Below are 19,789 nucleotides of genomic sequence, written 5' to 3'. Positions count from 1 at the left end.
GGCCAGACGATAATGGTGAACGTTTTCCTGCAGTGACGAAGCATCAGCTGATGAAATATCTGTGCAAAAGCCGAAATAGGTGCATAGTTTTCCATAAACCCGAGTTCTTTTCCCCCTCAAATATTAGTTTTTCACTTCAAAGGTCAAAATTATTTACCTAGTATTATTTTTTTATAAGTGCCAATTTATTCATTATTTTTTTCTTTAATAATCCTAAGAATTTATTTAAATTAAATATCAGCTTACGACAGATAAATTAATTCAATTTGTTTTTAATTGGGTTTTTTACATTTTGAAGATTCATATCAAGTACCTACCTAAGTTAAGTAAGAACCTTACTTACCTCATCTAAATGCATGACAAATATTTTTTTCAGAATTTTTCATGTACCTACTTAGGAAGAAAATCATGAAAAATGCAGAAATACCTACCAATTTTTTCACGATTTTCAACTCCAAAAGTGATCAGTTTATTTCGAAAAAAAATTAAAAAGACGTCCAATTAGACCATCAACCTGAATTTGGACCAATTTTCTTTTCAATTTTAATTTAAAATACAATCGCGTCATTTTGGGAACCCTTGACTCTCTTTACTCAAAATAAATATCAGCAGATTACAATTTTATATCCTTAGAGAACGTACTTTTTCAAATCGAAAGAAAAACACAAGATGAAGAAAATGAGTAAAAAAAATCAAAAATTCTCAATTTAATGCCTGTTGAATCCAGAAGCTGTTTTCAACTAAATATTTAAAAAAAAAAAAAAAAAAAAAAAAAAACAGAAAAAATTGATTATTTAAGAAATTGAAATTAAGTAGGTAATTTTAAATAAAATCAAAAAATTATTCAATTCCAAAAATTTAAAGAATTTTTCAATATACCTACTTATATTATTTTTTCCTATTTATTTATGTTGTGATTTGTGATGTCCAAAAATTGTAGATAACAATATTCTGATATTTCAAACGAATAAGTAATCAATAAAGTAGATGAAAAAAAATAATAATAATAAAATTACTATTAATACAGGAGAATTAGCATTTAAAAAAACATGTTTACCTAGCAAAGATTTTTTTGCGGGAAATTGTCGAGGGTGACCCCCTGAATAATTCCTAAGAGTTACCACCCCGTACCCCTCTTGCTAATTTTTTTATGGGGGGCTGAACCCCCCGAAATAGGGGTTTCCCAGTTTTCTCCTAAGGGGTTGATTTTACGTCAAAAACAGTTCAGTACTTTTTTGTTCTACGTCAAATTTCCAATCTAGTGATATATCAACTGTCCTTCTACCCCGAAAGGGGGGTGGGGCTAGAACCATTCAAATGAGAGGGGGTTTCTAAAAAACACATATAAAACTATCGTCGCATAGGAGGGGTGAAATGGCTTCCGAGAGCGTTAGGGTTGATACTAGCATGGAAGGTGGGTACCATCGATCGAGAAACTACCACGTGAAAAATTTCAGATCCACGCCACCTCCCCTTTTTGGGGAACCCCCTTTTTTGAAATTTCAATAACACTTTTCTCAGCACCATTTCAACCGATTTTGAACAGTTTTCTGGAAGTAATGTATCCTTAGTAGGTATCCCCACAAAAATTTTCAACCCCCTCCCCTCATATTTACCCCTCAATTTTTAAATTTTTTTATGCCCATTAACAATGCAGATTGCGAAGTACGATTTTAGAAACGCGTTTTTTGGATGTATTTTTGGCCCCCAAACATCTTATACTATATTAGAAATTTTTGCTTTGGTGCGCCGTGGTGAAAACTTGAAATAATGTAGGTATCTTATAGGGGTGAGGGTTGAAATGGGAATATTGGGGAAAATAACTAATAATGAGTAGGGTATCGTTTTCATATGATTCGATACCGCTGAGCATGAATATGACCTCAGATTTTCTGCTACACTCACCTATTCTTCTCCAGAGCCTCTCAGCCCTCGTCAATTTTCACTAATTTTGAAATAAAGTTACTTTGATGACATTGGTGTCGTTTTCGTATGATTCGATACCACTGATGAGCACGAATATGACCTCAGATTTTCTGCTACACTCAACTAGCGCTCTCCGGAGCCCCTCAGCCTCCCTCAATTCCCTCCACTTTGTCAGTTCAATGCAGATTTACGTATAACTGAATACACAAACAAAACGTTAAAAACCTGAACACAAGCTGGAAGGGAGATGCGCGCGACTCACGAGCACTATTCTGCGTATTCAGTACAAGAATTTCATCAGAATACGTAACAGACAACATTTCAAATGTGAAATCAATCCTCGAGGAGGAATAATAAAAACTGAGGGGGGCTGAGGGCTCTGGAGAGAACTGTAGGTGACTGTAGCAGAAAATCTGAAGTCGTGTATTAGTGCTCATCGGTATCGAATCATATGAAAACGGCGCCAATGTCATCGAAATAACTTCATTTCAAAAATAGTGAAAATTGAGGGGGGCTGAGGGGCTCTGGAGAGGGCTAGGTGAGTGTAGCAGAACATCTGAGGTCAAATTCGTGCTCAGTGATATCGAATCATATAAAAACGACACCAATGTCATCAAAGTATAACTTTATTTCAAAATTAGTGAAAATTGAGGGGGGGTCAGCCCCCCAAAAAAAATCAGCAAGAGGGGTACGGGGTGGTAACTCTTAGGAATTATTCAGGGGGTCACCCTCGACAATTCCCCGCAAAAAAATCATTGCTAGGTAAAAATGTTTTTTTATTGTGACTTATTTCACCTAATTCTCCTGCATTAGGTATATATATTTTTTTTTAAATTTTTTTTTAATTGTCAAAATAATCAAAGGAAAAATACATTTTCTTGAAAATATGAAAAAAAATTGGAGGGTTATCGATTTTAAAAAATTGACTCATTTTTGGATTTACTCAACTTTATTTATCCCAAATAAAAATCAAAATTGCGTAGGTCTATCACTTAAGGGAGCGGAAAGGTGGGGTGGTCATTGGGTCATTTAGGGAGAAAAAAAGAAAAATCGAGAATAAAAAATAGGGAAAAACATTTTTGCAATTTTAATCATGAATTGTTTCAAACAAAAAAAAACATAACATTGAAGTAGGTATTGAAAAATTCAAAATTTTTATTATTAATTTTCTTAAAATGATACCTATTTTGAGATTTTAAAATGAGGAAAAAACAACAAAAAACAAATCATGATATAAAAAATAAAATTTAAAAAAAAAACAAAAACTCGACTTCGATCAGTTTATAATAAATTTAAAAAAAAACAATAGTCCCTAGTAGCATAATCGACAGAACATATCGACAAGGGAGGTTATCACTTATCGACAAAAAATGGGAAGAAAATTTTAAGATGTATATCCGATATTTGATAGATAATTTCATTTTTGGAATGAAGATTAGCATAAACGTGATCGATTGAATATCTGAAAGTTATAGTTTTCAATAATGATACAATAATAGATATTACGATATGTGGCGATTACATATCGAATAATTATCCGAAGTTAATCGAAATCGGTATCCAGTAGATAAATTGACGATACCATCATCCAGTATAACTGACAGAAAATCGTTTAATACTCGTTTCAGATTTCCTGTCTATTTTGACTGTTTATATCATCGACAAAAAATCGGAAATTTATCTTTTTCGATAATGATACGATAATATTACGATAATGTGGCAATGGAAAGGTTATTTTAGGGGGAACTGGGGAGGACACAGAGGGGGAAACTCTCAAAAAATGGGAGACCTAAATGAAGAACAAAACACAAAAAATGTTTTTACTGAATTATGTCTGATAAGTAAAAAAGGTAATATTGAAGAAAAAAAAAAGTTTAAAAATCCTGATGCCAGAAACAGAAAGAAATCAGAGACATTTTATCAGTAAAAAAAAGACGCACGTGGTTCAATTCTCAAAATAGGCAAACATCGATTTAAGAGAAAAAAAAAAAGTTTTCAAATATCTAAATGAAATAAAATCATTTTGAAAAAAAAAATATTTCCTTGAAGTGTCAAATTTTATTGGCATACCTACTTAAAGCATAATTATATTGTCATTTTGATCCCTTCTGCTCTTTATGCCTTCTCTTGGCAGAAAAAATTCTGACAAAATGATTGTCTCTCAAAATTCGTGAAGAATATTTTTTTTTAATAATTAGGTACCTACCTTAATAAATAAAAGTAAAAATTGAAAAATTATTCAATGTTATTCACTAGATTTTAAAAAAAATTAAATTACAAAGTATGAAATTTGATTTTTTTTTTTTTTAAATACACTGACAAGTTTTCTTTCTATTCAGTTAGAATGAATCGAATCTGAATAGGACTGTACATTTCAAAGACTAGAAGAGAAAACTTATCTATTTGAACTCTGAAGTCAGCAAGCAATAAATTTATAAACCTAAATCGATGCCTATTTAAAATACGAGGAAACATTTTATAATACCTGTTTTAATTTACAAGAGTTTTGAAAGAAAAAAAAATCCTCATCATAGGCCTCGAAACAAAAAAGAATAAGTTTCGACCTTGGCCCGAGACCATGTCAAGCTGTTGAAAAATACATTCTCGAGCTCGAATTTTAGCTCCGAATGCGATGGATAATACCGAAAGTAAAAAAAAAATTGAAGGAAACGCGTTACTCGACTTTAATATTCCGAAATGAATCATCTTATTCCTCATTCAATAAATACCTACCTACGTAAAAAAAATCTTTTCATGATGCTAGGAAAATTCAAGTTTCAGAGTAAGTAGGTATAGGTAGGTTGGTCTATGATCAATAAAAACAAATTTCAATTCCTCCCTCGAACTGCGATGGAAATAATAAAATATGGTAACAAATGAACGTCGTCGTTGAAGCTATCGCAGTACAAAGGTTACATTAGGATGTTCAACAGCTGGGCCGGGAAGAGGAGGGAAAGTGACGCATCACAGCGTATCCAGTTGTGCACCCAATTCTATGGTCAGCATAAGTACTACGTAGCGTTGTCGCGATACACGAAGACATCGTGCGTTTATTTGAAATTTTCTTACGATTTATAATTTTTTAATTTTTTTTTGGGCATTGCGAATACTTGGAGTACGGTGGAAATCGATAATTAGTGGCTATGTTTGGGAAGTACGAGTAAATTCGAAACGAAACGAAGGTAAATATTACAACTTCCATATTGATTACAGATTATAACTCTTTGATATTTATAACCGTTGTGTAATCTTGATAAAAATTTGTATTTTAATTCATTTCAATATTTCTTTTCAGAGTTGGTTAATTTTGTATTGAAAATTCGACGCTTTCAGCTATAGTAATAGATTGTTGTGATTCGGATTCTGGAGTAAAGTGATTAGAGAATTTAGGTGAGTGCATTCAACAAGTTACCTACCAGTTTCAGTTTTTTAAATAATTTTCAATTAAATTAAAATTTAAATAAGTGGTAATCATTTTTTATGAAAGGATATACTTTTATTTCGATTTTGAAACTTGAAAAATCCATCTTCAATTTCGATTAATAATACAATTGTGAACTATTGAATCAGGTCTACGTCCTTTAAAACGTATCGTTTATGCCTTGACTCGTATAAGAAATGTCAAATAGGTTAACAAATATCGAAATTCATTTATTTTGGCAACACTGCATTTCACACTAATTATGACAACAGTTCGTTAATTATTAATCATCATAAGCGCATGCAACAACTCTCGATATGGTTTTATTTTCTATAATTGATTACCTAAGTAATATTTTCCCCTTACAGCGTGATGGATACGACGAAAACTTTGAAAAAACCCAGTCAACCCAAGAAGGAAATCTTTGTGGTGGAGAAAATCGTCGATAAACGAATCGCTGCAACAGGTCGTGTTGAATATTTACTCAAATGGAAAGGATACTCGGACGCTGACAATACTTGGGAACCGGTGGAAAACATGAGTTGTAAAAAACTAATCGCTAAATTCGAGAAAGACTTGAATTCTCCTTCGGAAGTTGCCAGAACGATGAAAAACCCCATTGTTAAATTAGAAATAAAACAAGAACCGGGCCAGAACATATTACCTTTGTTGGATAAAAAAATACCTGGTAAAGTTCCCGAACGTATCATAAGCGTTATAAATATGAGCGGAGAGTTGAAGTTTTTCATGAAATGGAAAGATATTGATAAAATTGAACTCGTACCTGCTTCTTCGCTGCATTCGTTGTGCCCTCAAATGGTTATCGATTATTATGAAAAACATTTGAAATGGATCGAAGAAGATAGTTAGAAAGAGAATGTTTTAATTTTTTTTTTTAATCGTTGAAAATCGTGTGATTATTATTGTTGTTTGTCGCGCCGAAACAGAAAGTATTTTATAGTAAATTTTTATTTTATTTTTTTTTTTTTTACGAATTCGTAGTCATATTTAAGAGTATTTTTAGTGCAAATATTTACATCGAATTTGTCATTTTATATGTTTTTCCTAAATTAAAAATGGTGGATGAATGTGTAGGCGAGGCTGTATTTTTTTTATCACTCGTGATAAATATGTAAATTTGACGACGAATCGAATACTTATATTGTGTGTTGCAATTTTCACATTTTAGCTGTTATGTTATCTTATTGTGATTAAAACGTTTGTGAATTTTAACTTGACTATTTTTCTGACTTAATTTCACCATAGGAGTTTACAGCGTAGGTATTGGAAAATCCATTGGCATAATATAATTTTGGTATTGGTACATTTACTTCTTCAATTCTGTAAATTTTTTGCAGTTAATACAAAATACTTAATGCAGAAATTTGAAAAAATTGGTAAAGTTATAATAAGTACACTCAAGTGCTAAATTTATATGATATGGAGGCAACTGAAAGCAAAAAAAAAACACGATCTGGTCTTGAAAAAATGTCATCAAAGAAGAGCAGGCAAGTAGGTATAGATATGTAGGTTGTACAGGCGAACTCTTTCACCTGTTGCTTCTCTCCGTTGGTAAACAAGGAGAAAATGTGAACGTGTGCGAAGGAATAGGTAGAGGTACCTATACCTACGCAGTTTCAATACCTAAATTCTTATCTGCAGATGATAAAAAATTATAAAGCATTGAAAATTGATTTTTTTTTTTTGGACTGAAAAAAATCACGACTGTTTACGTGGACTTTATTTTGTAATTGTGAGATATATTGCTTGGTTTTCATTTGATACAGAGAGAACATTTCTTTAGACCGAATCTCAGTCTAATGTTATCTCATCAAAACGCCTGGAAAAATTGCTCGTGAAATTAGAGAAGCAGTTAGACCTTGAGTTTGGTAGGATCAAGAGTGAGGGGCAAAATTATGTTCAATTAACATGGAAACGTGATTTATGAGCTCATGTTATATAATAAGTTGACATCTTTTCAAGTTAGAAAGCGATAATGGCAGTCTGCAGTGCAAATAAGAGATCCTATAACTTTTGGAAGTCTGTTCATATTGTGAATTTTTGATTTAATACTTGATAGGTAATGAAAAAAAAATCATTAAAATTTTAGACTCCGAGATCAAGAGGTCAAAAAAATACCCTAGAGTTATGGGTACTCAAAGTAGGGTAATTTTCGAAAAAAATGCTGTTTTTTCGCAATTTCATCCCACTTTGAGGGCCGATTTTAAGGCAATTTGTGAAAAAAATTACTAGGTAAAAAAAATATGCATATAGGTGCCTTCAAACTACTGTTGAGAACCTCAAATTATACCTACAAGAAAAATTAGAATAGGTACCTACCCATTCAAGAAAAAAATCGTGTAATTCATTTGATGTCAAAAAAATCACGAAAATATTTTTTTTTTTTGCTTCTAAGTATTCGAACCTTTATTTTTTTGGTAGGCTCAAAATTTTGTAACTTCCAAGATCATCATTTTGTTTTTTGTAACCTTTTTATGGTCAATTTTGAGATTTTTTCCACTTTTACTAGAGCTTTTAATAATTTATGAAAATGAGGTACCTATTGGTTCAAATATCCTACGAAAAACAGAAAAATTTCAACAAAAAAAATGAAAATTACCAAGCTGAACCCTTGTAAAAAAAAAAATAAATAAAAGTATCACATGTCAAATGCCTAAAAAGGTTTCCACGTTGTCTTGAAGTTGACATCCTATAAGTTTTTTTCGGATTCTTAATCCCCCCCCCTTCATCTCCCTCTAAGAAACATTCGAAGGTGACTCAGTTTAGAAAAAATCTATAGGATCTACCTATCTCATTCAGTCTCTCAAACGGAAAATCGAAGGCTTTTACTGGGTTTTTAATTTCTCAGTAAGTACGCGTTGTTCAAAAATTGCAACAAAAAATTTTCCACGCTGAAACGTGATTGATTATCATCCAAAAAGAAATTGAAAAATAATAATTTTTATCATTTAGCATTATTCAGAAAGTAAAACATTTGAACCCACCCCCCCCCCCCACCCAATCATCCTCCTCCTCGCCGGTAAAAAATATGAAGATTTTAATCAGCGATTCGAAAATGGTTTTCACGATTTTTGGGAGTCCAGAATTTTCTTTCAAATTGCCAAAATAGATTCAAAAAAATACTTACCCACTCCAAAAAAGCTTTCAACAAAAATCACTTTTTGGAGCTCAATTTTTCGCTCATTAAAGTATACTTTTTCTCTCTCATGCTGAATAACTAGTGGTTCTCAAAATGAAAAATAATTTAGAATATAACTCGCGTAAAAGATTTTTAAAACTGCAGCAGCTGCTAATTTTCATTTTTCGAGATTTTTGTGAATTTTTTCGATAAATGCTAGCCCTAAAAATATAGGTAGGTACCTACTTTATCTGACTCTCGTTGAAAATGAGTTTCAGAATGTGTTTGAAAATTCCTACAATTGAAGTTGTGCAGCTACAATTTTTTAAACCCCATTTTTTCGAAAAAATTGACTTTTTTAAAACTTTGTTTTCTCTGCTGAAATAAAAATTGGGGTTCAAAACATGACAACAGCTGAAAAGTGATTGGAAATTATGTACCTACATATTTAAGAGTAAAAGCTGCGCTGCCAATTTTTTACGTTTTTATTTTTTCGGGTTACGTTTAATCTTATCTACAGTTTCCATATGCCTTGGCAAAAAAAAAATTGAAAATTGAGAAAAATCATTGACTGACTGATTGTGACAAGAAAGACTCCTAATGGGCAGAAAACTTTTTAAACAGGACAGCTCTAAATCGAATGAGTATGCAAAAGTACCTCATCAGTCAACATTTCAGATGTGAAAGTGCATTTTTTGAGTTTCAGTGAGTTTTCAAAAATCAAATTTTTGTCAAAAAATGCAATAAAATCAAAACTCCTCTAAATTGGCCTATAAACCTTAAATACTAATTTGTATGTTTTAATTTTCGAGCCCCCCCCCATCCACTGAAAACGCTTTCGAATCATTGTGAGCAGTACTGGATGCTCCAACAGATTTTTGAAAGTTGAAAGTTCCACAAAATTTTGATCAGTGAAGTTATAAAGCCAACGTTTATTTTACACCCTAATCTCAACATGCTGAGTCTATTGAAGGATGATTTTAAGCCATTTTGGAGTCCCCAGTCATATTTTGGAAATACCAGTTTTCGAAAAAAATGAAAAATTCCGAACCTGCAAAAACTGATTTTGGAAAAATGTCGTGTAGTAATCGATTAGGTATGTAGATCATCAACAAAAGCACAACTCGAGATTATACGAGCTGAAGTTTATTTGGACGGCTTTTATGGTAGGTACCTACTTACTTTTTGAAAATTTAGAATTTTCAAAATATGGCTGGAGGCTCCAGAACCGATTGAAACTACCTTCGATTGACTTAGCATCTTACAAAATCCACTTAGGCTCCAGAACTACCTACTTAAAATAGTTCTAAACTGTTTCCAGTCGATTTATTGGGGGGGGGGTTGAAAATAACTAAAATAAGATACACACTAACAAGGGAATCTCTTTAGGTGTTCGCCTCCGATTTGAACAGGACCGAGATTTTTGGAAAGAGCATGGTCTAAAACCTCCAAAACCAAATTTTCAGGTGCCCAACTTCATATCTCGATATTTGACAAACGTTTGAAAATTCAAAATTGACTGTTTTTGGTGATTTATGCTTTTTTCAAAAAAGTACGTACATGATGAGTAAAAATGATAAAAATAAGTCCAAAAACTGATAATAATCCCCCAAATCCAAATTTCACCATTTCCAGCCATTCTGGAGCCTCCAGCGCGATTTTTCAATTTCTCCAGAAATTTTTAATTCGCTCCAGAAGGCGTGAATATGAAGTTGGGGCAGCTGAAAATCAAGTTGCGTGTTATACTCGACCTGTTTAACGAATTTATACACATCTGAGCCGATTCTGGAGAGGACACCTAAAAAGTGGTTTTTTGACCACCTTTTTTCATAATAAAAATATCCAAAAATATCCAAAACTCAAAAACTTCCAATTTGCGAGAAAATTTTTGAAATTTGCGCAAATCGCTGGATTTTGTCATAGACTAACCTCACGAGGGCGAATTTTGCCATTGCCAGCCATTCTGGAGCCTCCAGCGTGATTTTTCAATTTCTCCAGAATTTTGAATATGCTCCAGAAGGCAGAAATATAAAGTTGGGCAGCTAAAAATCGAGTTGTGTGTTATGCTCGACCTGTTTAACTATTTTCTCCACATTTGAGTCGATTCTGGAGAGGTCATCTCAAGAGTGGTTTTTTGACCAGCTTTTTTCATAATAAAAATATCCAAAAAATCAAAAGTTTATCATCTGCGAAAAATTTTTCGAAATTTGCGCAAATCGCTGTATTTTGTCATCAAAAATTTCCTCTCAAATAGGAAGTTTTTGATTTTTGTATATTTTTATTATGAAAAGGCTGGTCAACCTCCCTCCCTCCCTCCCTCCCTCATATTTTCTTCAAATTAATCCAAGAGATATTTTCCCCATTTTTTCGATTAAAAATACCCAAAATTACGTTATTTTTCGCTGTAAAAATCGTATAAAAACATTTGCAAAAAAATGTTAACAAACAATGAAAAAGCATTCTTTCATAAATACAGCATTATTTCTTACTCCAAAATATACGCCAACTTTAACCCCATCAATTTCTGCAAAATGAAAAAAAAAAGAAAAAATGAACTCTGCCCATTTAATTCATACCTGAAACAATCTCTAAAGGTCAAAGTCACCCTGGGAACAAAACATTTCTCGCGATTCCACCGTACGTGAATTTCCATTGAATTGAAATCGTTTATCTAGACATTTTTCAGACATCGCGTAGTTGTTAATCTAAAATCGAGAAAAATATCGATGCAAGTTGCGCACTCGGTTGACGAATTACGCGTATAGATTCTCGTTATCGCCAGTAAGTACTGCGCAGATACGAGTTTAATATTTCAGTAGTTTTCATACAATAAGGAGTGTTTTGTTTCAAAAAATAAAAATAATAAATAATCACGTGCAAACAATGAAAAAATATATCGCGTCTGGGAATTTGAGTGTATAAGATAACACGTGAAATGATCTCGATGGGATAATATTTGTAGCATGGTTCATGCAGTAGGTATAGGCCACAGATCTACAGAGAATTCGTTTAAATATACGATATGTGTAGCCTATAATACATATGAAACACTTGTTGAGCTGATAATTTACACGAATTCACATGAAGTACATTTACATAAGTACGTCTCTAACGTTTGGGTGTATATTGGGGTCGTGATCTATGAAAGTAGGTATTTAAACGCTCATATCTTTTTTAAAAAAAAAGTTCGTTAAGAAAAATCTGGCAACGTTGTATTTGAAAATGAAAATTAGGCAATTTGGGAATTGTAGGTAGTATAGTGAATTTCAGTTGAGAATTTTTTATTGCTTGACAAAATGCTGGAGGGAGTTGGTGCTCGAGTACGTATAGGTGAGGATGCCAAACACTCCAACAGGTACCTAGCTAGGTGTCGGTTTTAAAAAAGGTGAGGTACTACCTATATGTAGGTAGTATCTCTAGCTTAAACAATATGTAAACAATGATTTAATGCCAGTCATTAATATAGAGCAGAACCAGCCTTCCACGTAAAACTGTACCTATCAGCTATCTACACAGGTCGTACCAACTGAAATGTGAACTGCGAATTTGTTTAGATAACGACCGAAAATACATAAATATCTACCAATAGGAAGACTCCAGAAGGTGTTTATTGTTTGCTATAGTTAGTGCATACTGTAAGTAATGTATTATCTCGTTAAATGCCAGGTGTTTAGTGAATAATGTATAGGCGTAGAACAATATAGGATACATATGAGAATAACCGTATAGCTTGTGAATCCATCACAATCAATATCCTCGTGATCTTTTCATTTTCAAAAGTTGACTATTTGGAATAATATTTTGGACATCTGATAACGATATAGATATGTCAACAATTCGACAAAATGCAGGAAATCTTTTTATGCATTTGGAAACATGTGAAAACAATTGTTTTCGGTTAGTCGGTGGTGCACCCAAATTTCTAGAAAAATATGGTCGGTTGTGCACTCGATGTAAAAAATTCGTCAGAACTACGTGTCTGGCGGCTGCACAATCGTTTACTTATATTATTATAAACTGTATTCGAATAAAAATTATCTTATCTTATCGTTGTGTTTGTATAGTACGAGTGTATGTACTACTAATTTTACTGCTAGCACATTTTCGAGGTTCGCGGACGCTGTTGGTAGGTATATGGGAGGAACTGAAACTTTGGTTTGGAAATTTCCAGCCATTTTCGAGGTACAGTTATATGGTGTGACATAATTATTCTGAAATGTTGAATGATTCGTGCATGTGTTTGTATAAATAAGGGGTATTATTCCTTCTCGAACGTCGATGTAGGTATTAGGTAGCCATTTTTTTTTAGAAAATACACCTACCATTATGTCAATGTTTCGAGATGTGTTTGGAGATCTTTTTTACTGCTAGGAAACTATACGTGAACATGTATTGGTTATAATGATTGAGGTAGCTGTTTTTAAAATTGACGACATTTTAACCCAATAAATTATTTCTAGCAGAAGTTTAAAGTGATGATGAGACTGAAAATGAGAAATTACGTGGATAGATTTACACAGTTCCTATTCTTGCGCAATGTATGCAACATCTTCAACACCTCAACGATCAGTTTTCATTTACGTAGAAGCAGAACATTCCAAATGATAAGAGTAGAAATTAAACGTTTTATTTTTTAAATTTGGTACTCGAATGTAAAGTATTTGCAACTGTTACAATGTCTGGGAAATATTAATCGTTGATATAACTTAATTTGTGTATTTTTTTGTGTGTTTTTTTTTTCAAAACGATACAACATCTGTTCGACATTCTTGCCAACAAATCACATGGTTGAAATTGAATTAAGTTGAACAGTACGTTCACATCGTATTCCCATTACACAATCATTCAAAAGTTATCACGTGGCTTCGACGACAAGATCGCAGATTACGATTATATGTATACTATACTTTTGTCGAAGTCGAATTTCGTTTTTTTATTATAAGAGAATTAACACGAAATCCTTTTTCTTTTTTTTTTTTTGATCATCCTGTAGTCGAGTAACGAAGCTACAAGGACGGTGGTTTTTTTCTTTCTAATTCAATCTTTGAAAAAAAAAAGGCCGGTCTCTTTTTCTTAATTTGTAACGTCCGTCTGTGATAGGTATGGTATGTTTTTTGTTACGTTTGTGGTGAACCCTACTAACAGAGATTTCAAGTAAAGTGATAAACAATGAGTAAGTTGCGACAGTAGGTTATTACTGGTATTTGGTTGAAGGGAGGTTTAATCGTGACAATGATCTAGGCTCATATAGGCTGCTTTTGGTGCTGATATGTGTGCGAGTTCGAGTCAAAGGGACATAGAGGACATAAAAGGCGCTTGTATAGTATCAAAGCTGCGAAGATGTAGGTTAGTGGGTTTGTTAATTTCGAGCATTTACATAATGAAAATGTCGTTCGCGAAATTGGCATGGCTTTAATTATTCTGTGAGATGAGCCTATTAGTTACGATGTGAAAAATATGTATGTGCATGGATGGCATATTAAAATGATGAATTTATTTAGAGAAAAAAAATGGTGAGTGAAAAATTCAGTTACGAGTATTTGATTTTTTTTTTCAAATAGGTACCTAGACCTAAGGGCCCAAATTTTATGCACTGAAGTGCATTTTTCAATTTTTGAAGAATTTTTGAAACTCTGAAAATTAGAATTTTGCCAAATTGATCGATAAAACTAAAATTTGGTTTGCACGCTGTTTTCCACACTCCAATAAATTGGTTGAAAGCTGTTTTGAATCGAGATTTTTGAAAATTGAAATTTCTGCATGATTTCTCACAATGATTGTAAAGCTGCAATTTATACTTTAGATATAGGTAAATTAAATAGGTACATTTTAATTTTAACACGCTGAGTTCATTGAAAGCTGTTTCAACCGTTCTGGAATCTACAGCCATTTTTAGAGAATTCCAGATCTTCAAGAAGGGCCCTAAAAACTGTCTAAATTACCCTCATCTCGTGTTGAAAGCGATTGGTGCTTCTCAGTAACCCATTTGAACAATTGCACACTATTTTTTTCGAAATTGCTACTTTTGGAAAATATTGTGGAATTTCGAGAATTTGACCGGAGTCTCCAGAACGGCTTGGAACCACCGTTTCTAATCGATTAGAAGGCTCACTAAATAAAATACTTACACCAAATTTCAACTTTCGAGGTCAACTTGGTAAAATTTTAATTTTTTCCATTTTTGGAGATTTGACAAAAAAAATTCTTTCTATCACCTGAAATTTTGGTACGACTTTTCGATTTAGCTTTGTCCAATTCTAATAAAAATACTGATTTAAGAAGTTGAAATACCTCGTATGACGTGTGCACGATTTTTGAATCCCTGAATCGATTGAAAAGGTCACTGACCTCCCTGTCGAGCTTTCCGGGGTTATCTGTCCACTGTCTGACTTCCTGTCTGGTCTCTTCAGGTCATTGACTAATCAGTCTGTTTTTTCATGGTCATCTGCCCGCCTTTCAGACCTCTAGAGGTCACTGACCTGCCTACCTAGCCTTCCAAAGGTCATCGATCCACATGGCCCTTGCAGAAATTCCTTGTCAGTTTTTGTTAGTAAAAAAACTGACAGTTTTTTCGTCACCTTCTAAGGATGTAAAAAACTGTTAGTAAAATCACTAACAATAACTGTTGGTGATTTGACTAAAAATTACCTACATTGTGAAATGTGAATGTAAAAAATTGAAGTATGTGGCTTGATGATTGAATTTAGTGCTTCCCTGTAAGCTGCAGTGCTAGAATTGAAGAATTCTTTCCAAAAAAATTTTGAAAAACCTAAAAAAATTTTCCACCTGGGGTAGGGATTGAACCTGAGACCTCCTGCACATCACTGCATTATCCACCTAACTTACCTACTGCACCACTGGAGCTGATGAAAGAACTGGTGTTGAATGCTTTTATATGCACCTCTCAACACTCTGGACTTTAAAAATTTTCAAGTGATGAATGATTTCAACTTTTTCTTTTCATTTACCAACATTGTATCACAAGCTGAATTTTGGTCCTACTGGCTTATTTTTTAACCCTGAACACGAATCCTTGGTGTTCCTCAGTTGTCCCTAGCTTGCTGCCCCCATTGTGGATTTTTACCCCCGGAAATAAGGTTTTTCTCCCATATTTCCTCAAATTGCGGTCCTACTCCAAAAATGGAGTCTATAAAAATTGTTTTACGTCAAATTTCCCATCAGATGGCCTATGAACGAACATCGTCCCCCCGAGGGGGGTGGACCTACAGTTAATTGAATATAGGGAGTTTTTGAATATGAGCCACGATATGTATGAAGGGTGGAAAGAGGTACTCCCCACTCGAATAATTTGAGGTTATAATCCATTCTCCTACACTTGTGTGAGGTCAAAATTGTTGTAAAAAAACAGATTTCGTACCTATCAATTATCATGGACTCACATTCAAAAACCCCTTATATGTATTAGATTGACCGCAGGTCCACCTCCCTTGGGAAGACGAAGTTGTTTTATAGATCATTTGATGGGAAATTTGATATACTTACAACAACTTTCATAGACCCCATTTTTGGGGTAGGACTGCAATTTGAAGGGGTAGGGGGAAAACCTAATGGGGGGCTAAAATCCATAATTGGGGGAAAGGTCACCAGGAACTGGTGGGACACTATAAGGAATAAGAATTCGTGTTTGGGGTGTAAAAATGGACTAGTATACCAAAATTCAACTTCCCCCTGAGCGTTTTTTATCATTCGATGCAGTTTGACTCTAGGTCCACCTCCCCTGGGGGGACGAAGTTGATTCATAGGTCATCTGACGAGAAATTTGACGTACAACAACTTCTATAAACCTCATTTTTGGGCTAGGACCGCAATTTGAGAAGATACGGGACAAAACCTCATTTGGGGGGCTAAAATCCACAATTGGTGGGAAAGAAAACTAGGGACAGACATCAGAGACACCAAGGATTCGTGTTCAGGTTATAAAAATTGGCCTGTATACCAAAATTCAGCCTGTATGCAAGCGTTTCCCAATCAATGCCAATTTTCTTATGCTAACATTTAGACACTGTCATGACACTAACGGTAACTGTAAGTAACTATCAAGTAGCCGACATGTCTCTGGCAATAACTGTTGGTAACATTTGGAAATCATCAAGAAACTAACTGTTACTGAGTATAACTGTCAGCAATCGATGAAAAACTGTTAATTACTTACAGTTTTTAACAAAAACTGTTAATTACTAACAGTTCTTAACAGTAACTGTTATAAAATTGTAAATTACTGTCGGTCATTGCCACAGAATTTCTGCAAGGGGGTGGCTGCACTTTCAATGTTATCAACCCGTCTTACGGACTTCTCAAGGTCGTATGTACTCATGGCGAATCTTTTAAGGTCATTGACCCACATGTCCGTCTTCTCAAGGCCGTTCGATTGCCTGTCTGATTTCTTAAGGTCATTGACCTGTCTGTTTGGTCTCTTAAGGTCGTCGTTTTCTACAAAATCCAATCCCATGAAGTTAGAAACATTCGATCTCTTGAGGTCATTGACCCTTGTGCGTGCGCTCGCCAGGTCCAAGGTCACTGACCTCCCAGTCGAGCTTTCTGAGGTTATATATCCACGTGTCTGGCTTCCTGTCTAGTCTCTTCAGGTCATTGACCCGTCGGTCTGTTTTTTCATAGTCATCTGCCTGCCTTTCAGACCTCTAGAGGTCACTGACCTGCCTGCCTAGCCTTCCGAGGTCATCGATTCACATGGTGGCTGCACTTTCAAGGTTATTAACCAGTCTTCAGGACTACTCAAGGTCGTAGGTCCTCTTGGCAAATCTTTTAAGGTCACTGACTCACATGTCCGTCCTCTCAAGGCCGTCCGATTGTCTGTCTGATTTCTTAAGGTCATTGACCTGTCTGTGTGGTCTCTTAAGGTCGTCGTTTTCTACAAAATCTACTCCAAATGAAGTTAGAAACCGCTGGCTTCTTAAGATCATTGACCCGTGTGCATGCATTCGCCAGGTCTAAGGTCACTGACCTCCCAGTCGAGCGCTCTGAGGTTATTATATCCACGTGTTTGGCTTCCTGTCTGGTCTTTTTAGGTCATTGACCCATTTGTTTTTTTTTTCATGGTCATCTGCCTGACTTTCAGACATCTAGAGGTCACTGACCTACCTGCCTATCCTTCCAATGTTATCTATCCACATGATGTCTGCGCTCTCAAGGTCATTGACCCATCTTCTTGACTTCTCAAGGTTGTATGTCTTCATGGCGAATCTTTTAAGGTCATTGACTCATATGTCTGTTCTCTCAAAGGCATCGGTTTGCCATTATGATTTCTTAAGGCCATTGACCTGTCTGTGTGGTCTCTTAAGGTCGTCGTTTTCTACAAAATCTAATCCAAATGAAGTTACGTAGACCTCTGGCCTCTTAAGGTCATTGACCCGTGTGTCTGTACTCTTCAGGTCTAAGGTCACTGACCTACCTGTCGAATTTTCCAAAGTTATCTATCCACGTGACTGACGTGTCTGGCTTCCTGTCTGATCTATATCCAGGTCATTCCCAGTTGACCACATGCTAGCAAAAAGCTAGCGTTTTATTCGCGTTTTGATAAGTTGCTAGCAATTTACTCGCTTTTTGTGGCCAGCAATAATTGTCTCGCTAAAAGTAAGCGATTTTCTTGCAGTTTTTCACTAGCAAATTCAATTCTAGCAATTTTCGAGCTGTTTTCCAGCGACTCTCAGCTAGCTTTTACTTCACTTTAACTTGCTCGCCTTATGCTAGCGTATTACTGACGGATTCTTGCTCGCAATTCTATGCTAGGACAGTTTAAGCAATATTCTCGCATATCTCAGCTAGCTTTTACTTCACTTCATACATGCTCGCCTGATGCTAGCGTATCACTGATGGATACTTGCTTGCAATTCTATGCCAAGAAAGTTCAAGCAATATTCTCGCATATCTCAGCTAGCTTTTGCCTCACTCTATACCTGCTCGCTTAATGCCAGCGTATCACTGACTAATATGTACCTGCTCACAGTTTTATGATAGGAAACTTCAGGTAATATTCTTGCATCTCTGAGCTAGCATTTACTTAGCCATCTGGCTCTAGAAAAATGTAAGCATATCTCTAGTTTCTGCATCTGGTGATTTGGCGTTTTCTTTGTACATAGTCAAATGATAGGAACGTGCTACCAGATCTTACGCATTTCTCACCAATAAACCTTTTTCTGCGTTACTTATAATTGTAGCAAAATGCGAGCAAGTATCTTTTCCATCCCTCAGCATGCATACAAAAATCATTAAAAATATTCCTGCATATGACAATAGGAGTAATTGCACCACCCCCCCCCCGGATGATCTTCCGGGGCAACTTTTTTCTTAAAGGGGACAGCAAAATTTCATCAAATGGACATGGAAAGCTGTAATTTACTCTACACTCCAATTTTAACACCTTCTGAAGACGACTTCAGGTGGGTTCAAGTCATTTTAGAGCCTCCAGTAGGCTTTTGAAACTTGAAATTCCCACAACATTAATTTATCAATTGGAGTTGGCAAGCTGAAATTTACTTCGCAGGTTTCAAATGGTTTTGAAGCTTCCAGCTACTTTTAGGAAATTCCAATTTTCCAAAAAACGCCATACAACCTTCGAAAAGTCGCTGGAGGCTCCAAAACGACTTGAAATCCACAAGCAGTCGACTTCGTAGCGTATTAAAATTAGTTTGCAGAATAAATTTCGACTCTCCATCTCATTGTCAGTTTGATAAAATTTTGTGAAAATTTAAAGTTTCAAAAATCTGCTGGCGGCTTCAGGAATTTTCAAAGAGTCGCTGGAGGCTCCAAAACGACTTGAAATTCACCTGCAGTACTTCGTAGCGTATTGAAATTAGTTTTCAGAATAAATTTGAGCTTTACAACTTCAATTTGAGTTTCAAAAATCTGCTGGAGGCTCCAGAACTGCTCAAAATAAGTTGAAACCGTTTCCCATCGATTTGGCATGTCGAAAATAGGGTATATCCCAAATTTCAGGTTTCTTGGTCAATTTGGTAAAATTTTGATTTTTTCTCACATTTTGGCCAAAATTTGATTTTTGAAAATTCACCAAAAATCGAAAAAGGTACTTTACCACTTGAAATTTTGACAGGTGATGAATTTTTGCATGATCTTTCGATCTACGTTTGTAAGGTTTGAAAAATTTCGTGCACGTCCTATGTTGAAACGCAAAATCTGCGATTTCGGCTGACCTTTCAATCAAAATGGCCGCCATTTTGTAAGTAAGGCCAATTTTTTTCAGCAAGTTTGCTTTAAAATGTTCCTTAGGATGTCCCCTTTAAGGAAAAAGTTGTCCCGGAGAATCG

The 19,789-nt window shown here is 34.7% G+C and overlaps 1 protein-coding gene across 1 annotated transcript; it reads left to right on the top strand.

Moving 5' to 3' along the window:
* Window positions 1–2,625: 2,625 nt before the first annotated feature.
* On the top strand, window positions 2,626–6,580 carry LOC135843116 (chromobox protein homolog 1-like). Its single transcript, XM_065360868.1, has 3 exons — window positions 2,626–5,108; window positions 5,222–5,316; window positions 5,716–6,580. The coding sequence occupies exon 3, from the start codon at window positions 5,720–5,722 to the stop codon at window positions 6,215–6,217; it is 498 nt and encodes a 165-aa protein (XP_065216940.1). The 5' UTR covers window positions 2,626–5,108; window positions 5,222–5,316; window positions 5,716–5,719; the 3' UTR covers window positions 6,218–6,580.
* Window positions 6,581–19,789: the final 13,209 nt, after the last annotated feature.

The sequence above is a fragment of the Planococcus citri genome, chromosome 4 (genome assembly GCF_950023065.1).
Source record: "Planococcus citri chromosome 4, ihPlaCitr1.1, whole genome shotgun sequence".
Lineage (NCBI taxonomy): Eukaryota > Metazoa > Arthropoda > Insecta > Hemiptera > Pseudococcidae > Planococcus > Planococcus citri.
Note: the sequence above shows the minus strand (reverse complement) of the source record. Positions and strands in the feature narration are given on the sequence as shown.